This window comes from Sorex araneus, chromosome 6 (assembly GCF_027595985.1).
Source record: "Sorex araneus isolate mSorAra2 chromosome 6, mSorAra2.pri, whole genome shotgun sequence".
NCBI classification, from domain to species: domain Eukaryota; kingdom Metazoa; phylum Chordata; class Mammalia; order Eulipotyphla; family Soricidae; genus Sorex; species Sorex araneus.
The window spans coordinates 7,782,168-7,803,327 of NC_073307.1; the positions used below are offsets into that span (position 1 = coordinate 7,782,168).

The following is a 21,160-nucleotide window of genomic DNA, read 5'->3' on the forward strand; positions in this document are numbered from 1 at the left end:
AACCATGCATATATATACAAACATATTTTACTATACACACATCTATATGTACATACATTATTTTACTATACACATGCATCTATATGTACATGCATACATTTTACTATACACATGCATATATTAATTTTTACTCAAGGCGCCATCATTTATAATGTTGTTAATGATAGAGTTTCATGCATCCAGTGCTCCAGCACCACACACCGCACCAGAGTGTACCCCTCCCGTCAGCCCCTTCCCACCCCCTCACCCCATCCCTGCCCTGGCGTGCTCAGTTCCATGGACCAGGTCTCGGGGTGTCCATGGCTGCTTGTCCTCCTCAGCTTTGCTTCCCTCTATCCCCCAGGGAGCAGAGTCATTCTCTGTCTGTCCGTCTGCTTCTGACTTGCTTTACTCGAGTGATGCCCTCCAGGTCCATCCCCCTGGCAGCCTGTCGTGATCCCATGCTGGGAACTATGACACTGTGTGGACGCACCAGTTCCTCTGGCCACTCAGCAGATGCCGTTTGCACTTAGGTGAACATGGAGCTTCTGACTCTTTCTTCAAATCAGGCCCGTGTTACTTCACATCTTAACTCTTCCTTGTCATCTTTAAAAAGTAAGATAGCCGTGGGGCTGGAGCGATAGCACAGCGGGTAGGGCGTTTGTCTTGCACGTGGCTGACCCAGGTTCGATTCCCAGCATCCCACATGGTCCCCTGAGCACCACCAGGGGTGATTCCTGAGTGCAGAGCCAGGAGTAACCCCTGTGCATTGCCAGGTGTGACCCAAAAAGCAAAAAAAAAAAAAAAAAAGTAAGATAGCCCAACTCTTTCCTATTCTTTTGTCCAGATCTCCTAAGATCCCCTTTTCTTCCGTAATAGTTTAGAATGGATTCTCTGACTTGTCTAAATGGAAGTCAACTCGTCCTGCTGAACTTGCTTTGGAATTTCTTCGAAATTGAATTATCTGCTTATTTGACTTACTCAAAAAGGGGGGGGGTGTTTTTGAGTGTTGGGAATATTTATCATCGTTTGTGGCAGTCTTCAGAAATATCAAGTACCACATAAAAGACTTGTCTGTGTTTTGCTTTGGTCCAATTCTTTGCAATCCATGTTCCCCCCATCCCCATTCAACCCTAAAAGGTGAGGCTGAGCACCTCACCTGGGGTGACGGGGGGGTTCCTGAGCACAGCTGGGGAAGACCCCCCCAAATAAAGAAACAAAATAAAGCATTCACAGATTGGGTTGGCGGTGACTGATGCCCACAGAGCACTTACTCCACGCTAGGCCGTGAACTTTTGCTCTTTGGAGATTGAAGTGATGGAACCGTGTACGTCCTGTTGTCACCCCCCACCTTTTCCTTTTTGCAGAGGAGGAAGCTGAGCCCTGGTTTGCCCCAGGCTGCTTGGGGGCAGGTTGCAGGACTGAAATTCAAGCCACAGCCCGTCCGCGGAGCGTGCTGCGGCCAGACAGATGGGCGGCCGTGGGCGCCCAGACAGACGGGCCCGGGCGGCACTTCTGCCTCTCACCATCTTTGATTTTCTGGTCCAGTAATTCCAACCCCCACCCCCCAGCCCCCCGTCCCGATCAGACTGCCCCTTTATGGGCTTCCCTAAGTTCCGGATCTTTCCAGGATCATCCTGCCGCCTGTGGGAATGAGAAACACCTAGTTGGATGCAGTTTTAGTTTTGGCTGTAGAATTCGCCACCCAAAGCAGAATTGGCTGGTCTCGTGGTTGGGATAATGCCTCACAGCCTGGGAGTTCCGTGTTGTCAGCACCATCCTGGGCACCCCAGCACCCCCAGACTCTCTCCCCTGCCCTGGAGAACCCCTCTGTGGGTGGGGGGTGTTCAGCCTCTGTAGGTGGGAGCACTTCGCTTGCTTCACCCCTACAGCGGATGCGGGAAGATAAAGACGGTGCAACACGCAACCCCACCCCAGAATCCCCTTTGGAAGGGCCTGGGTGCAGGAGTCTCGGGCCAAGGGGAACCAGGTGTTGGCTCTGTGCCCCTCCCCACCCTGGCCTCACTGCCCGCCACCGCCTCCTGTCACGCATGGCCCAGCTAATGGAGGGGTCACTGTCAGCGAGGCCTCTGCTTCCTCCCTTCCCTGCTTCCGGAGCTGGCAGGTGACCCCGGCGCCCCTGTCACACTCCCCTGCACAGTCAAGTTTGATCAACACCCTCAGCGGGCGGGAGTGGCCCCCGCTCTGGCCCTGGGGCTGGGCATCCTGGTGTGAAAGGGCAACGCACTTTCATCTCGCTCACAGGATCTCCTGGCGTCCGCTCTGCTTTCTTTCCCCCTTTGGGGGGGTTTGTTTCAACCCCAGCACCTGTCTTCACTCTTCGTCAATGGAATGCAGAGAGAAACTGGTTGTAACCGAGCGTTTGCGGGAAGGGTGCAGACGCTCCCTTCTTTCACGGGCCCAGAGGAGACTCCCCGGAAGGGTCTGCTCTCCCCTCGGGACCCAGCGGGACCCCTGCTCACTTCTCCCTCCAGCCTTCCCGCTGGGGGTGGGGGGACCCTGTGGAAGCACCTCGCAGAGCTCAGGGACGTGGCACATGAGACCCCAGGAGAGCCAGACCCCGGAACCGATGTTTAACCTGTATGAGGCCCCCGAGCCTGGGTGCTCCTTTTGATTTGCCCGTAAAATGCCAGATAACGGGGCCCGGGAGCCCGTGTTAGAACCCTGATTTGCATGTGGAAAGGTCCCAGATTCGATTCCTGACATTGCCCAGACTAAAAAAACAGAAAAAAAAAAAGTAAGGTGCAGGGGCTGGAGTAATAGCACAGCGGGTAGGGCGTTTGCCTTGCACGCGTCCGACCCGGGTTCAATTCCCAGCATCCCATACGGTCCCCTGAGAATGGTCAGGGGTAATTCTTGAGTGCAGAGCCAGGAGTAACCCCTGAGCATCGCTAGGTGTGACCCAAAAAAGAAAAAAAAAGCGCTGACCATATGCACTGACCATGATGCATAGCCCACAAGCCAGCGCCAGCAAGGCGTGAGGCCAGAGCAAGGGGACAGCAGGGGAGGGCCTGCCCTGCGCACAGCTGACCTGTATTTCTCTCCTGGCACCCCACGTGGCCTCCTGAGCCCTGCCAGCCGTGAGCACTGCTGGGTATGATGCAAAAACAAAAAGGACAAGGAATTCCCATCAGGGATGTGGCTCCTAGGGACAAATGCTTGGATCTGATGCCCTGACCACCACAGGTGACCCTGAGCATTGAGGCACGCGTGGCCCAAAACCTTTCTTTGTCGCCTCCTCCGTCCCCGCTCACTCTCTCTGCAAAAACATCGACTCTTCTGAGTCTTGAGTCTATCAGTCACCAGGTGGTGCTGGGTGAGAAACCAGAGGCAGCCACGTGCAGACCGGTGCCTTAGCCCCGTACTAACGGTGAGGTCCCTGGATATTTATTTGTAAGCATTTTTAGCTTGGAGGTTTTCCTCCACATATTGAAAATACTGTCAGTTCTCATTTCCACTGTTGCCTTTATTATTTCTTTGAAAGTAAACTGTGTTCTCTCTCTTTCTTTCTCTCTCTCTCTCAAGATTTTTTTGCTATGTCTTTGAGATTCCATCGTTTCTCTAGAGAATCCCGCCACATGGATTTGTATTGCTTTCTTCTGGTGGAGATCACGGCTGTGTTGAATATTGGCCTGCTTCTCAGTCATGGGGCCAGAGAGATAGTACAATGTATAGGACATTTGCCTTGCAAGTGGCCAACCCAGACTCGAGCCCGTGAATCCCATATGGTCCCCAAGTGCTGCTAGGAGTGAGCCCTGGGCTCTGCCAGGCATGGCCCCCCAAAACAAAATAAGTTCCCACTCTTCAATCTCAGGCTCTGATGAGACATGTTAGCCTCTTCAAGCAAACTTCCCTCTTTCCTTCCTTTCATATCTTCCATCTCTGTCTTTTCCTTTTGCAGTCTCACTGAAAACTGATTTTTTTCAATAAACCCACTTATAGCATTTTAAGATTTTAATTTTAATGTTTTTTTTTTCTTTTTGGGTCACACCTGGAGGTGCACAGCGGTTACTCCTGGCTCTGCACTCAGAAATCACCCCTGGTGGTGCTCAGGGGACCATATGGGATGCTGGGAATTGAACTCAGGTCAGCCGAGTGCAAGGCAAACGCCCTACCCACTGTGCTATCGCTCCAGCCCCTAATTGTTATTGTTTTTAATCCCTAGAAATTCCATTTGAATCTTTTCCCATCTGCTAATACCTTTTCTTTGTTTATTACTCTGAAGACTCAACACACTCCTTCAGTTCTTCAAACGTGTGTTTCGGAGGCTTGACCTGATTCTGCCATTGGCTAATGTCTCTGTGGCTCTGATTTTACTGTTATTTCTGCTGCCACTTGGTGTTTCAATTTTGTCTTGTGGCTTTTATAAACCTTGATCAGGATCTCAGTTTAATTTTGATGGCATACAACAGAGAGGGAGAGAGAGAGGGAGAGAAAGAGAGAGAGAGAGAGAGAGAGAGAGAGAGAGAGAGAGAGAGAGATCCAAAATTTGGAGGCCACATGCAGGAGTGCTCAGGGCTTACTCCTGTCTCTGTGCTCAGGGGTCACTCCTAGAACCAGATATGATGCTGGGGAGTGAACCGGGACCAGCACCCGACTTCCTGAGCATCTCTCTGGCCTGCATGTAGCTCATGTTTTACAGGTGGGAATTCTTTGAGGCTTGACTTACAGTCAGATTCCTTTAGAGAAGATTCTGTTTCATCCCACTCACTGCCCAAGAGAATGACCAACGTAGCATCATTTTCCTTTAAAATAAAGAACTTTTGTTTGATAAAATTTTGTTCTTGTCCATGAAACAGCATGTTTGGGCTAAAGCAGTTTTTCTGGGGTGTGGGCTCCCCCAGATCTTGAGGGTATTCCACCCCCCCCCACACACACACCAAAGGTGAAACTTCTGAGAATCCCGGTGTCACGCGGGGGCAATCTCCTCTTTCCCTTCCCACCAACTATCTGACCTTATTGGCTCTTCATCTGCACCCCACAATCACGCACCCAAAACTCAAGCTCACAGTGTTTGGCAAATTTTGTTAATGCTTCAGTGAGCTTTCAGCTTTCTGGGCTCCTTCTCTTGGCGGGGGGGAAGGGGTTGTCCTGAGTAGTTTTCGCTTTCTTGCCCTTTCACTGATATATTTTCAGATTGGTGGTGGTGGTGTTGTTAGTGTTGTTTGAGGGGCCACACCCAATTGTGTTCAAAGGCTCCTCCTGGCTCTTGGCTCAGGGATCTCTCTTGATCCAGAGCGCCTGACCTGGGATAGAGCTGGGGTCAGCTGCCTGTAAAACGAACATTTTTTTTTAGTTTTATTTTCTTGTTATTTGGGTCACACCCAGCGATGCACAGGGGTTACTCCTGGCTCTGTACTCAGGAGTTACTTCTAGTGGGGCTCTGTGGACCATATGAGATGCTGGGGATAGAACCCAGGTCGGCTGAATGCAAAGCAAACACCCTACCCGCTGTACTATCGCTCCAGCCCTAAGACAAACATCTTAAACCCTGTGCTACCTCTCTGGCCCATTGGCTACTATTTTTAAATATCTTTCTAGTAGTTTTAGTTATTTCAGTGGGCGTGTTGGTTTCAGGGCTTCCGTGATTCGGGAAATACAAATTTATCCTTTCCGTGTCTGATGACTTAGAAGTTGACTCCTCCCGTTTTAAACATTTAAAGGTCTAAAAAAATGACTGTCACCCCCAAATATCTATCCAGGGATCTCATCAGGTTGCCTGCGCTATCTTCTAGTTTCTCCTTTTATTCTGTTTCCACATCAGTCAGACAAACGGCAATTGGGTCAGAGCTGGTGTGTTCTTGCTTGAATCAACGCTGGTTGTTCTGGTGCCTGGTTGGAGGAACGTGAGCTTGTCTCTGCACTGAGGAGTAGATTCATTTTCTCAGATAACACGATGACTTTGACTGAAAATTGAAAAGCATTTTTGGCATCATTAGTCATGTTTATATCAATTAAATGAGCGTGGTGAGCTTGCTCAGGAGTCTCACCGCGCATGAACTAAATTCCAACAAAAATCCTCAAGTTTGGGGAATAGAATTGTGTGCAATGTGCCTCATGTAGCTAGGAGGTGTTTTATGTATCTGTATCTTGTTATACCAATTATGATGTTAATTCCCTAGCAATATGTATTTTCTCTTAGACTTCTTTTTTTTTTTTTTTGCTTTTTGGGTCACACCTGGCGATGCACAGGGGTTACTCCTGGCTCTGCACTCAGGAATTACCCCTGGCCGTGCTCAGGGGACCATATGGGATGCTGGGATTTGAACCCGGGTCGGCCGCGTGCAAGGCAAACGCCCTACCCGCTGTGCTATCTCTCCAGCCCCCTCTCTTAGACTTCTTTATGTGTCTGAACATCTTTACAGATTTTTACAAGTTGTCTGATGGATTCACATAGGAGCAACAGTTAGACTATGGAATCCCTTTGAAGTTATTTTATTTTTCCCAATTCAATACCTAATAATAATTGAAGAAGTCTCAAACACAAATGCCATAAATAATGGGGCTTAAAACAATTAAAAAATATGTTGCTTATTTTTAAAGATGATTATCATCAGTTAATGATACTAAATCATTCTACCACTCATACATAGCCTACGTCATCAATATAACTAAAGCATGCCTGAGTCAAAGTTTCTTTCTCTTTCTCTCTCTCTCTCTCTCTCTCTCTCTCTCACACACACACACACACACACACACACACACACACACACACACCTGATTGCTTTTTCTGAACTCTTTCAATCTAATGTTTAAGGAAAACATGTATAAGGGAATTAAAATGGATACAACAATCTATAGAGTATAGAAACCGTTGGGAAACTACCATTATCCAATTTTATAGTGTACCACTCACAGAATACCTCAGTTGGAGGAACAAAAATTGGTGAATGTTGAAATTGATTCTTTTTGAAGTAAAGCTGACCAAACTGTCCAGTGGGCCTGTTGCCTGAAGGAAGGTTTCCTGGACTCCAGCCTCGGTTGTGCCCAACAATGGACCGCACAAGTCTGGACAGATGGTTGGATTCCAAAGTGCTTCTCAAGTTACAGTATTTTTTCCTTATTGTATTGTCTCTCCTGAAGTCCACAGGGGAAAAACAAATACTTTTGGTCCCCATCTCCCTCCCAAAAAATAGGAAAAAAATATCTTCAGCCCATTTTGAGGGCATCACAAGATCCAAATACTAATTATTCTGAAAATTTCTAATTTTGCTTTTAAGGAAAAAAAGGATGAAATGCTTTCTTGATGAAAATTGATGATTTGGATGATTTTGCATGGCGGGATGTAGCTCCTTGCTGTCCTTATTGCTAGAAAGACACAAGCGAAAGATGCATCTGGGCCATTTCCAAGGATAATCTCTCCCATCCATTCTCTCTGTCTCAAAACATGTGATCATCCTTTCACTGACTGGGGCTCCTTGTCAAGACGGTCCCTGCCCACACCACGCCACGCCACACCAGGGCGGCCTTTGCTCTGAGGCTCTCTGTTCTGTGCCCGTGCTTGTTGTTTCCACACCCATGCTCTGACGCCCTGATGCCCGCCTCTGAATCACTGCACCCTCAGTGGGGAGCCTCGTCACCCCCTTCCTGCCTCTACAAACAGTACACATGGGGGTCAAAACAGGTGGAGCGTTTGCACATGCAACGCTGGTCTTCTGCTGCTTCCAACCCTCTCCTCGTAGGCCTAGAGCAAAGGCACAATTGCATCCCAGCAAGGGGGCCCGGAACCCTGCACTCCCTCGGCCTGTCATCTCTAGCTCAGGCAACCTGCCTTCCTTCATGCCCTCGACATTTCCTTTCACTCAGGTTCTTCTCCACGTGCTAACTTCATGAAGCCCAGGTCCTCTTTCTAAGCTCAGTTCAAGCTGCACAGACTCAGGGTAGACCCCCACGGCCTGCCCCTCCGCCACCCCCCACCCCCCTTGACCTCCCCTAGTTTCACCCAGAGATTAGGTCAAGGCCTCTTGCTTGCCCTCCCAGAACCCACATCGTCCATCTCTTTCACAATGCGTAGACAAAAGGTGGAGAGATTTATCATCTTGGGCATCAGTAACTGGAGTTTTGAGCGAGGAGCCAAAAGCAAAGAGGTACATTTATCCAGTCATCCACATCCAAGATAAAAGCCGACATTTCTAAACCGTGGTGGCACGTCTGCATGAAGCATGTGACGCCAGGGAACCCAGAGAGCCGGGAATCGCTCAGTAGCAAACACCAGCGCGTCTTCGGCACTAGACAACCTGGAGACTGGAGAGGGCCGCCGAGGGTGGGGCCTCAAGCCTGGGAGACACCTCGGGGGTGTGTTCACCTGCCCCTCCACCTGAGACAGGGACCCTCTGAGGTCTAATAGTGATGGAGAATAAGTCAGCTATTAGGAACTAATTTTCCTAGTCCTAGGCCCTTTTAAACATATTGTTACTACAGTGCTCTTTTTAAAAACATTTCTAGAATCAGAGCAATGCCATTTTTCTCTTAATTAGAATGGAGGGAGGCTAATTTTTACCTTGAGAGGAGCACCAATAAAACCTTACTCTAAGACTTTTTTTCCTTTTTTTTTTTTTTTTTGCTTTTTTGGGTCACACCTGGCAATGCTCAGGGATTACTCCTGGCTCTGCACTCAGGAATTACTCCTGGTGGTGCCCAGGGGACCACATGGGATAACAGGGATCAAACCTGGGTTGGTCACACGCAAGGCAAATGCTCTCCCCACTGTACTGTTGCTCCGGCCCCATCTAAGACTTTAGGCAAAGAGATGGCTGCTATTAAAAGTATCTCAGGGGGGCTGGGCGTGTGCTCAGTACATCACATCCCTCTGAGTTTGGGTCTCAGTACCACCTGCCTCTCGAGCGTTGCCAAGTGTAGCCCTTTGAATTACAATAATGAACTTTGTTTTTTGTTTGGGGACCGTACCCTGCAGTGCTCAGGGCTTACTCCTGGCTCTGCACTCAAGGATCACTCTGGCTGGGCTCGGGACCATCTGGGATGTCAGGGGTCAAACGCAGGTTGATTGCAAGGCAAACACCCGAATGCAGCATTATCTCTCCGGCCTTTGAAACAGAATAAGAATTATTTTTTTAATTTAAAATGAAAAGCAAGGACAACTTCAAAACGTTTTATTGCAGACCAGTTTTCTCCCTCTGTGTGTGCATTCTTCGTGCCCCCTTTCTTTCTCCCCTTCCTCCCGGAAGTCCTGGGAAAGGATCCGAGCCAAGGGGGCCCTATTCTCTCTGTAGTTTAGGGTTTGAAGAGAAGCAAGAGTCCTGCTTACCCACAGCTCATGCCGAGCAAAAATTCTTTTTAATCTTCACAACTCCCAACTCCCAACTGTCTGTCTTGGCAGTGGCCTGGGGTCCTAGTCCATCTCTCTCCCTCAGGGCATGACGGGAACGAACTGCCCATGCTCTCGCCCCCCTTGCTCATGGACTGACTCTGTGACCTGACTCCCAGTACTGTCCGTAGAGTGGTCAGCTAATGCCCACTTGGTACTGCAGGAAACTGACTGACCAGGACTCGAGCTCTTCAATGACGTTGGAAATCATTTCATCCCTACATCTGAGCCATGCGGGAATACTTCCTAAAGCGTCTTAGATGGAAAAGGATTAAAGTTAGGTCTACACTAGCTCCTGGTCTCACTAGGACAGACGTTCTTGCACCTCACAAGAATTTGCGATTCCAGAGTCACACTTGTGTTCTTCATCAACAAATACAGGAGTTTTGCTCTTAAACAAAATAAAGCTGTAGCATTGTAAAACTTGACGTTGGCAGATGTGAGGGGTGTGTGTGTGTATATGTGTGCATGTGTGTGTGTGTGCGTGTTGAAACTCAAAGCATACCATCATTCAGGTTAAAACTACATATTTAAATCACATTGTTTGTTCATCCTTTATTTTCTGTTAGTAAAGACAAGTAAAATAGTGAGTAAATAGAAAATGTTTTCTTGGGTCTGAAGCAATAGCACAGCAGGTAGGGCGTTTGCCTTGCACACAGCCAACCTGGGTTCGATTCCTCCGCCCCTCTTAGAGAACCCAGCAAGCTACCGTGAGTATCCTGCCCGCATGGCAGACCCTGGCAAGCTACCCATGGTGTATTTGTTATGCCAGAAACAGCAACAACAAGTCTCACAATGGAGATGTTACTGGTGCCCGCTAGAGCAAATCCATGAGCAACGGGTTGACAGTGACAATGACAGCTATTCAAAACTCACTTCTCAAGGTAGGACCTTCAAGAGGTCGTTTTCTCCCCAACACCAGCACAAACGTCTCCTGTTCTCATATTCTCAGTGATGACTTCATTGGGGTGAGTCAGCGGGAGACGGATTTGAACCCCTCTGTATATGTTTTTACCAACTCCCTTTTCTCGCGTCTCTTTTATTAATGACAGAGTTCTACCTACCGTGCAAATGTCTAAACCAGACAGCAGCTGCCTCGAACTCTAGAGTTTCTTTCCTTGTTGTAAATAAAAGATGCTTCCTTTGTCTTGCTCACATGCTTTAATAAACAGAAGGCCAAGAGGGTAAAAAAAAAACAGAACCTTCTTGTGGTACCAGAAGAGGGAAGGAACCACACCCAGTGATGCCTTTCTCCTGGCCCTGTGCTCAGGGGTGAGTTTCTGGAGAGCTTAGGGGTCGTGTGGGATGCCAGGGATGGAACTCAAGATGGTTCCTTGCAAGGAAAGCCCCCTATCCACTGTCCTCTCATGCTGGCCCCAAGACAGAACACCTTGATATTTACTTGTCACCACCCATAGATAGATGCATACCACATAATAAACCCACATAAATCACCTAGTGATGTGGGAAATGCCAGTATGGATCCAGCCCTCGATTCCTACACTAGCTCCCTCACGTGATGGATCCGGAAAATGGGTTGTCATTTCTCTTGGCAGTGTGCCTGGCCAGGAAGAGCTTTAAACTTTGGCATCTGGGGCCGGAACGACAGTACAGTGGGTCGGGCGTTTGCCTTGCAAGTGGCCACCCCGGGTTCAATCCCCGGCACCCCGTATGATCCCTCAAGCACCACGAGGAGTAATTCCTGAGTGCAGAGGCAGGAGTGACCCCTGAGCATCACTGGGTGTGACCCAAAAAGAAAAAAAAAATTGGCATCTGCCCGTGCCGGTCAGGGTCCAAATGATATGGTGCTGAGGACCATGAAGAATTGACACGGGGAAATGAGCGGAAGACGAGGAGAAGCTGCCTCGATGCAGTACTGCTGGGGCCCAGTGCCTCCCCCGGGGTCTGGGGCACCAACGGGAAGCGCCCGGTGAAGACATAAATCACAGGCCACATTCACGCCTGGGCACCTCATAGCGGACAGTAGAGCCGGGCCCTCTGCCGCTCTGCAGGGCCTAGGAGCCGCCTTTCCTCCCCGCGAGCACTTCACACTCGTCCCTAATCGAGTCCTCTGGTGTCTGCCCTATTATCCCTCCCTGCTTGAGTCTCTCGGATAATTGCCGATCCTGCAGTTAATCACCCTTCCCGCCTTTGTTCCCCAGGTACCTCGCCGCAGCCTGCAAGGGGCGCGTTGCTGGAAGCATCAGTGTCTGCTCCCAGGTAATTGATCGCACAGCAGCCGGGGACTCTGGTCCGTGGTCCCGGAGAGGAAGCGTCATGCAGAACCCAAAGGCCATCGCTGCGCAGCTGGAAGAATGCGTGCAGGGGCTGGACCGGCTCTGGCTGGAGGCCCGGGACGTGTCACAGGAGGACCAGAGCGGGGGACAGGGGTGGCAAGGTGAGGCCTGGCACCTGTGCTGGGGGGGATGGTGGGGGCCCAGCACGTCCATGCCCCGCCCCCTCCCCTGAGGCGCGTTCTTCTCTGGGCTCTGTTTGTCTTCTCCTGGCAGATGACCACCGTGCGATGCGTGGGTTTCTGGGGCATGAATGGGCCACGGGCCGCGGGCGGACGGGCAGGGGAGGAAGCCCACTTTTGTTGCAGAGAATTGCTGTCAGTTCTCATTTTAGGCTTCAGCAGACATGAGACTATAAGCAACAGTTTAGTTCAGGCCGAACAAAGGGTCCCTTCGGGCTGGTGGACGTAAATCTCAATTATTAAAAAAAAAAAAAATGGGAGCAACTTCTCAATGGTGGCACCTACTTTCCCCCCCCCCCACCCTTCTTTCCTTTCCCCAATGAGGCTTTTGTGCCTCATCAGTTTCCAGGAACTCGGACAGCCCTAACGTGTCCCCTCGCTGCGCCCCGAGTTCCTTGTGTTTGGCCGTCGCTGTGTCTCCACCCGCAGTCAGACTCCCTCTGCTGGATCCAGGCCTCTTGCTTCCTGATCCGGGCAGAGCTGGACTTTGCACATTCCGTCGTGTGTGGCCACACTTGCTGACCAGCGTGGGGACGCGCATGTTGGAGCCAATTCCCTGTGGTTTCTCCCGTGTGCCCCTTCTCTGCGTGCTCAGGACACGGGCCTGTAGTTCTAGCCTTCCGCTCTTCCTTCCGGAACCTTCACCCTTGGCCAGCAGCTGGCCCAGCACAGGGCACTCGCCATCCTTGTGGACAGCCCCAGCTCGATGCCCAGCACCACGTAGGGCTCCTTCGGCCAGGCCGGGAGGGATCCCTGCGCGCAGCAGAGCCGGGAGTCAGCCCTGAGGGCCTCCGGGTGGGACCCAACTCACCTGCCCTAAAAAAACGCCCCCACACACCCTCTCCCGGGGGCCTGGCAGTGCCAGCTCACCCAGGGGGCGTTGGGACCCGCTGGCCAAGGCAGCTCCAAGCTCTGCCCTGGGCAGGGTCCCTGTCTTCACCCCCTGCTGATGTCCCCCTTGTCCTTTCACCAGGTGCATGAAACTAGGAGGCACCTTCTCTTCTCCCTCCCCTCCCAACAGCTCCCACGGTTGCCCCATCACCCCAGGGGGCCGTCCAGACAGTGGGGGTCTCTAGGGCAGGGCCCCTGCAGACACACGATGTCATGTCTCGGACAGGCTCCCTAACAGGAAGGACCAGGATGGGGGCCCCCTCGAGGCAGAGAGTGAGGGCGGCGGTGGGGGGGGAGGGCTCCCTTGGGGACAGTTCCAGCAGAGCTTGGGGGGAGCTGCAGCGAGGGAAGCTGCAGGTGGGGGGACCGTGAGGTCGGTCAAGAGAATGAAGCGGGTGAGCGACGCGCACAGGGCAAGGCCGTCAGCTCTCTGGCCCTGGCCGCAGTGGCTGGTGTTTGCTATCGGCGCTGCCCCGGGTCGCCTGGCGTGTGGAAGGGGGTCCTGCTGGGAACCCACCTTCCCCATGCCTGCCGCCGGCTTGGAAGCGCATGTATTCGAGCCCCGAATTCTGAATGAGGGGCCTTCACTGCCCAGGGGTCAAGGCGTTTGACGGACAGGTGTCTCCTCTGGCTCCCACAGTCTGTGCTCTCTGGGGAGGGGCCTTGGGGGAGGCGGCCGGAGTGACAGGAGGAGGCAGTGCTGGGAACTTCCCTGGCTGCAGCCCCCCCAAGCTCTGCTGGAACCTCGCAGCAGGGAGGCCCCCAGGCCTTCTGAGCACCGCCTGAGAGCCCCCCCACACCCACAAAATAATTGCGACAAAACTTTTGGCTCTGGTCGCCACGGAGAACAAACCAGACTGTAAAGGGCCTTGGGCCTGTTCAAGTCAGGTTCGAGGCCCAATTTAGGAAAATCCCGTCTCGAGATTTTCCAGGCTGTCCAGGGCCCCCCAAGTTTGGAAAGGCGTCCCATGAGGCCCACCCCGACACCGAATCTCCCTCTGCTGGCTCGAGGCGAGGCCCGTCCGTCCCCCACCCCCAGAGGCCCGGCCCACCGACCCATCGCAGCTGTCCCTGGGGCTTTCGGGGCTCCACAGCCGCGTGTCGGCAGAGAGTGGGGGCTGAGGTTGTCCAGAGGGGCTCCCCCAGGCCGCAGCTGCCACGGCCCCCCCCTGCGACTCCACCTCAGCCCTGTTCTCGTCTTACAGGGGAAATAATATTTCCTTCCTGCCCGTCTTTCTCGGGCGCGTCACGCAGAGCTGGTCACTGAAGGGCCGTCCTTCCTGCCGACACCCTCTCTGAACGCCTGACCGCCCCACAGGCCCCGCAGGGCAGGGCTGAGCGCGGCCAGCCCAGACGGACACAGGATAGCGCCTCGCTATTATTCCCGGGGTGGGGGTGGGGTGGCCAGGGCTGGGGATGGGGGCGGGGGGGGGGACGACCGTGCCCCATCACAGCGCCGGGACCCAGCAGCCTTTGCTTGGAGAGCGAGCGGCACCTCACCTGCACTCTGACCCCTGCAGCTTGGCTCCCCGGCGAGTTGCGGAAGCTGGTCCAGGAGGCCAAGGAGATGCGGTGGCCCTTCGTGCCCGAGAAGTGGCAGTACAAGCAGGCCGTGGGCCCGGAGGACAAAACCAACCTGCAGGACGTGATCGGGGCCGGCCTGCAGCACTTACTGGTAGGAGTGACCCCTGCCCGGCCCCCTCCCGCCCCGGCCCACCCTTCTGGCCCCTCAGTGGCCCGATGGGTTCAATTTCTCTGGAGCACAAGACAGGGCCCCGACCTGCCAGCAGCCTGCCCCATGGAGTAAGGGGCGGGAAATGGGCCCAGGGAAGTGTCTGTTGGAAGGGGGGGCCGGGTTAAAGTTCAGCAGGGCCCGCTCAGGGTGGGAGAGGTGGGATGAAGTGGACGATAGACCGAGCATGAAGGCCACTTAATACCTCTACTGCAAACCACAACACCCGAAAGGAGAGAGAGAGCAAAAGGGAACGCCCTGCCACAGAGGCGGCGGGGGGCGGGAGGGGGGAGAGGGGAACGAGGTGGGGGTGGTGGGAGGGATGCTGGGACCATGGGTGGTGGAGAATGGGCACTGGTGGAGGGATGGGTGCTCGATCATTGTATGACTGAAACGCAAGCACGAAAGTTTGTAAGTCTGTAATGGTACCCTACGGTGATTCACTAATAAAAAAAAAAATAGGGGCTGGAGCGATAGCACAGCGGGTAGGGCTTTTGCCTTGCACGCGGCTGACCCGAGTTCAATTCCCAGCATCCCATATGGTTCCCTGAGCACCGCCAGGAGTGATTCCTGAGTGCATGAGCCAGGAGTGACCCCTGTGCATCGCCGGGTATGACCCAAAAAAGCAAAAAAAAAAAAAAATTAAAATAAAAAATAAAATAAAATGAGCAAGGCAGCAGGTGGCTTGGGCAGAGATGGTACTTACTGGAGTCGGTCTGTCAGCTCGTGGCCCCAAAGCCCTCCAGTTGGCACAGCTACTGTTGAATTGAATTGAATTGAATTGAATTGAATTTGAGGCACCGAGATTCCCAGTACCTTCCCCTGTAGGCTTGCCTGGGTACAGCGTTCCCACTGCACTACACCCTGTCCTCCCCAGTGTCCACTACCGTCCACCACCATCCATCGTCCCAGTCCCCAGCCCCTTCGTGGCTCCCCCACCCCGTACGCTCAGCCCTCGAGACCTGCTCTACGGTCCTGTGCCTTGGGGCGTTTGTTCCTCCTTCCCTGTCTCTCTGTGGCTCGAGTTCGGGAGAGACCATTCTCTGTCTGTCTTTCCTTCTGGCAAACCTCACTCAGCAGGACGTCAGTTCCGACCATGTCGCAGCAAATGGCACTGCTTTTTATTTTCTCATGGCCGAATAGTATTCCACTGTGTCTAGGCCCGGAGTTTCTCGATCCTGTCATCTGTTCTTGGATACTCGGGTGATTTCCAGATTTGGACTCCTGTGAAAAGGGCTGCGGTGAGCAAAAAAGTGCAGATGTCTTTTCAAACTGGTGTTTGAGGGCCCTGGGGTAGGGAATGTAAATCACAAATAGCTGAGCCCCCCCCCCCCCCGGTGAGACAGGCACACATCACAAGGGACAAGACAGCCAGCGAGGGCGTGACTGTGGGCAAGGAGCCCCTTCCCTGCTGGTGGGCTGCAAACATCTCTCACCCAAGTGCAGGCTGTGAAAACCCCCAGTCCGCAGGGCTGTGTAAGCCCCCCACACACGCGGGGATGACCCGTGAAAAGGTGTTCGCGGGCTCTCCAGGCGACTCTCTCTGGCAGCCTGCATCCAGTGCCCTCGAGCCGCTTCTCCACCCGGGAAGGCTGTTGCCTTGGATGGACAAAGGAAGAACGAGGGCCGAGCCAGTTGCTGATCAGTTGCCATTTATTCAGTCTCTCGTCTCTGCCAGCTCTCTCCAACCCTCTCTGTCTCTGTGTCTATCTCTCTCTAACAGCACAATTCTTTTTTTTGCTCGTTTGTTAGACAGATTTTTAAAAATTTGTTCATTTATTAATTAGTGAATCACCGTGAGGGTACAGTTACAGATTTATACATTTTTGTGCTCATGTTTTCCTCATACAAAGTTCGATAACCCATCCCTTCACCAGTGCCTATTCTCCACCACCCGTAAACCCAGCATCCCTCCCACCTCCCCAGTCCCATCTCCCCCCACCCCACCCTGCCACTGTGGCAGGGTATTCCCTTTTGTTCTCTCTCTCTAATTAGGTGTTGTGGTTTGCAATAAAGGTGTTGAGTGGCCATTGTGTTCAGACTCTAGTCTACATTCGGCACGCGTCACCCTTCCCCCGCATGGCCTCCAACCACATTTTACTTGGTGTTCCCTTCTCTATCTGAGCTGCCTTCTCCCCAGAATGTGAGGCCAGCTTCCAAGCCATGGAGTGAACCTCCTGGTACTTATTTCTACTATTCTTGGGTGTTTGTCTCCTACTCTGTTATTTTATATTCCACAGATGAGTGCAATCTTTCTATGTCTGTCTCTCTCTTTCTGACTCATTTCACTTAGCATGATACTTTCCATGCTGATCCACTTATATACAAAGTTCATGACCTCATTTTTCCTAACAGCTGCATAGTATTCCATTGTATAGATGTACCAAAGTTTCTTCAACCAGTCATCTGTTCTAGGGCACTCGGGTTTTTTCCAGATTCTGGCTATTGTAAATAGTGCTAGCAGCACAATTCTTTCTTCCCGCTGTATTCATCTCCTTTATCTCTATCTCTCTGCTGTCTCTCGGGCTGGAGCAATAGCACAGAGGGTAGGGCATTTGCCTTGTATGCGACCGATCCGGGTTTGATTCCTCCATCCCTAACCCAGCCGACTCGGGTTCGATTCCTCTGTCACTAGCCTGGCAAACTACTGAGAGTATCTCACCCGCATGGCAGAGCCTGGCAAGCCATGGCGTATTCAACATGCCAAAAACAGTAACGAAATCTCAGAATGGAGATGTTACTGGTGCCCGCTCGAGCAAATCAAATCAATGAACAATGGGATGACAGTGATACAGTGCTACAGTGCTGCTGTCTCTCCTTTTCTTTCAACCCATCCATCCAGCAATCCAACAACCAACCCTTTCTCCCTGAAGCCTCTTTATCCTCTCACCGCACCTCCCCAACCACGCCTCCCCACGGGAAGCGGGATCAGAAATGTTTTTCCAGACTTCCCGACCACCTGCAGCCCATGGGGGCAAAAGAGCCCTTAGCGTGTGTTTCTCCTCTCCTTAGACCTGCAACTTAATTAGCATCTTTAATTCTCCTTCCTAATATTTACCATTCTGTATGGACACAGTAATAGACATTGTTAGGCTTGTAGGGTGAGTCTCCTGGGGATATCTTACCACAGACTCAGACTACAGTGCTCAGGCCGGATCAATCATTTCTAACCCCTGCAGGGTCCAAATCTCGTTATTACTTTTGGATCATGACAGAATTTGCCCATGACCACGCTCTTAACTTATAGTTAAGCATTAGGGCACTTTGGCCAGGCGCATGTCAATGCCAGGTGAGCTCATAGCTCACCGCTTGCCCTGGGTCCGTCCATCGGGACCCTGCTTTGGGGGATCTAGGAAGGAAGGGCAGCTGAGGCTTGAGTCGAGAGAGCAGATGTCCAGGAGGTAATATTATCTGGAGTCAACCTACTCCCGAGCCCCAGGCTTGTCTTCTCACTGTCTTCCTGTCTCCTTACAGAAAGCAACTGCTCTGAACTAATAACCCTGCAGAGGGCATTAAGGAGAAGAGAGAGACGATATTTACAAGTCAGAGTCTGACCAGGAGACAGAGATGATTGACAGGTTTGGGGGGCAATCAACAAACACGAGCTCCCGGTGGCCAGGGAGGCAGGGCAAACCAACGTTATCCAAACGTGGGCTTCGGGGGCTGGAGCGATAGCACAGCGGGTAGGGCATTTACCTTGCACGCGGCCAACCCCGGGTTTGATTCCCAGCATCCCATAGGGTCCCCTGAGCACTGCCAGGAGTAACTCCTGAGTGCATGAGCCAGGAGTAACCTCTGTGCATCGCCGGGTGTGACCCAAAAAGCAAAATAAATAAAAGCATAAAGTGGGCTGCGACTGGTTGGACCGTGTTGAACTCTGGAAAGGCTCCGTGGGGCTGAGAGCTGAACCCAGGGCTGGCGCTCCTGCTCTCCGTGCAGGGGCCTGCTTCCATCCCGCACACGCAGAGTCCCGTGAGCACTGCACGGTGTGGCTGGAAACCAACACTAATGAATAACTGCTGGGTGGCTTTTGTCTTTTTAATGCTTTGTGGGTTTACCACTTCTACACTTTATTGTTTTGTTTTGTTAATTTTTTTCTACTTTTGTGACTTTTTTTTTTACAGGGAGGTAGGCTTTTTGGGTCACACCCGGTGATGCTCAGGGGTTACTCCTGGCTCTGCACTCAGGAATTACTCCTGGCTGTGTTCAGGGGACCATATGGGATGCCGGGGATGGAACATGGGTCGGCCACGTGCCCCTGGGTGGCTTTCTTTTTTTTTTTTTTTTTTTTTTTTTTTGCTTTTTGGGTCTCACCCAGCGATGCACAGGGGTTACTCCTGGCTTTGCACTCAGGAGTTACTCCTGGCGGTGCTCAGGGGACCATATGGGATGCTGGGGATCGAACTCGGGTCGGCCGCATGCAAGGCAAACGCCCTACCCGCTGTGCTATCGCTCCAGCCCCCTGGGTGGCTTTCTAAAACCTTAGTTCAGTGTGACACTGTCAGGGGACTTGGTGTCTAAGCGGTGGGCACCGGAAATGGCCCGTCCTGGCGTCCACGCGTACCCAGAATCCTGCTGTCTTGCATCTCTTCTGACTCGGAATGTTCTGGAAGCATCATGCCAGCCTCCCTGGTCCATCCTTCGACTCACTCCCTGGAAATTGGAGAGGATGGAGGTTTAAGAAAGCCCCTCAACTCCCATCTACACCCTGATTGCAGGCTCAGCCTCTGGGGGTGCTGTAAGCAGGGCCACTGGCCTTTTGGGGAGCTTGATTTGTTTTAGTGATTTTGATGTTTTTTTTTTTTGCTTTTGTTTGTTTTTGTGCTGTGGCACACAAAGCTCAGATGCTGCTCCTCGCTCAGTGCTCAGAGATAAATCGGAGCTACTGGATGGGTTTGGGCGGGGAGGTCACGTGGTATTGGGGATTGGACCCCAGCGTCCTGCTAGCAAAGCTCTGCCCACCGGGCTAGTGCTCCAGCCTAGGGAACTTGTTTCTTACCTTCATTATCTCAGAAGACAGCCAAGGAAGTATATCAGCTTATACTTTTTCTCACAAAAGAAGACGTATTTGGGGGGCCAGAGTGATAATATAGCGGGGAGGGTTCGGCCATCCCAGGTTCAATCCCTGCCACCCCATATGGTCTCCTGAGCTCACCAGGAATGATCCCTGAGCACCACGGGGTGTGACACCCCTCCCGCCCTGCAAAAAAATAAAAGACAATATAGATTTGTCAGGTGGGGGTTGTGGCTCAGAGGCAGAGAACACGCCGTACACGAAAGAGGTCCTGGGTTCGATTCCCAGCACTAAAGAAAACAGAGCCTCTATAGTTTGGAGACAGGGCCTGAGAAGCGATGCAAATGCCCTGACGTTTGTGTCTCACCGGTGTTACAACGGGAACGTGCTTTGAGTTCTCCGAGTAAAAGCCTCGGAGCTGGTGATATGGGTAGTGATAAGCCCGTGCCTTGCCTGCATGAGACCTGGGTGCAATCCCCCGCACTGCCGAAAATATCTGTTTTTCTTAAAGTAATCAATGAATCGACATGGCCTTTGCCAATTAAACAAAAGCCCAGGAGGGGCTGGAGCGAAAGCACAGCAGGTAGGGCGTTTGCCTTGCACGCGGCTGACCTGGGTTCGAATCCCAGCATCCCATATGGTCCCCTGAGCACCTCCAGGGGTAATTCCTGAGTGCATGAGCCAGGAGTAACCCCTGTGCATCGCCAGGTGTGACCCAAAAAGCAAATACATAAATAAATAAATAAATAAATAAATAAAACAAAAGCCCAGGAAACACCGCCTGTTCCTCACACACACAAGAGCATCTTTGGAGACTGAACAGAAGCAGTAACCCCCCCCACCACCACACACACACTCTCTCTCTCTCTCTCTCTCTCTCTCTCTCTCTCTCTCTCTCTCTCTCTCTCTCTCTCTCTCTCTCTCTCTTCCCGAACCAACAGACTGTGTGGAGTGGGATGTGGGTGAAGACGTGACGGGTGGGTGGGCTCCTGGGCTTGTGCTGGGTGCCGTGGAGGCGTGGAGCAGAGTGACCACACACTGGGGACGAGGGGGAGGGGTCCGGGCTTGTGCGGGGCGCTGTGGAGGCCGGAGCGGAGTGCCCAGGCCTCACTGACACCCTCACACTCCATTCACACTGAGGCTTTGCTCGAGCATCGCCCCCCCCACACACAGAGCCCGCAGTCACCCCTGAGCACTGCCGGGTGTGGCCCCGACCTCCCCACGCCAAAGGAGAAAACTCTATGAAAGTTGGCAGAAGGGCTGCGGCACCAGCTCCGAGCTGTGCACACACGCTTTCCGTGGAGTCGGCCCAGGGTTCCACAGCACCCCCTGGCCCCCCTGAGCACCAGCAAGTGTGAACCCCAAAACAAAACAAGTGAAAGATGAAGTGAAAACTTCTCTTTCCCGTCCGCTCCAGGCTCTGTGGCCGGGCCAGGGCCAGCTCTCCAAGACGCTGCCCTGCCTTAGATGCTAAGAACCATTCTCCCATCTTCTCTTTCTGTTGTTTTTTTTGGGGGGGGGAGGGGGCGTGTTTATTTGAGGGGGCTGGCGACACCCAGGGATGCTCAGGGCTTGCTCCTGCCCTCAGGGCTCACTCCTGGCAGGCTCAGGGGCCTCGATGGGTGATGAAGATGGACCCCAGGTGAGCCGCAGGCCGGCAGACGCCCTCCGGGCCCTGCCCTTCCATCTTAAAAGCGGTGAAAGGCCACTGCATCGATTTGA

At 52.4% G+C, this 21,160-nt stretch overlaps 1 protein-coding gene across 1 annotated transcript in view; it reads left to right on the top strand.

The window, feature by feature from the left end:
- ALPK1 (alpha kinase 1) overlaps positions 1–21,160 on the top strand; it is a 116,075-nt gene that overhangs the window by 46,526 nt on the left and 48,389 nt on the right. Inside the window, exons 2-3 of the mRNA XM_055141919.1 lie at positions 11,488–11,723; positions 14,213–14,367. Of these exons, the coding sequence (XP_054997894.1) occupies positions 11,603–11,723; positions 14,213–14,367 (276 nt within the window). The 5' untranslated portion in view covers positions 11,488–11,602. The remainder of the gene's footprint in view (positions 1–11,487; positions 11,724–14,212; positions 14,368–21,160) is intronic.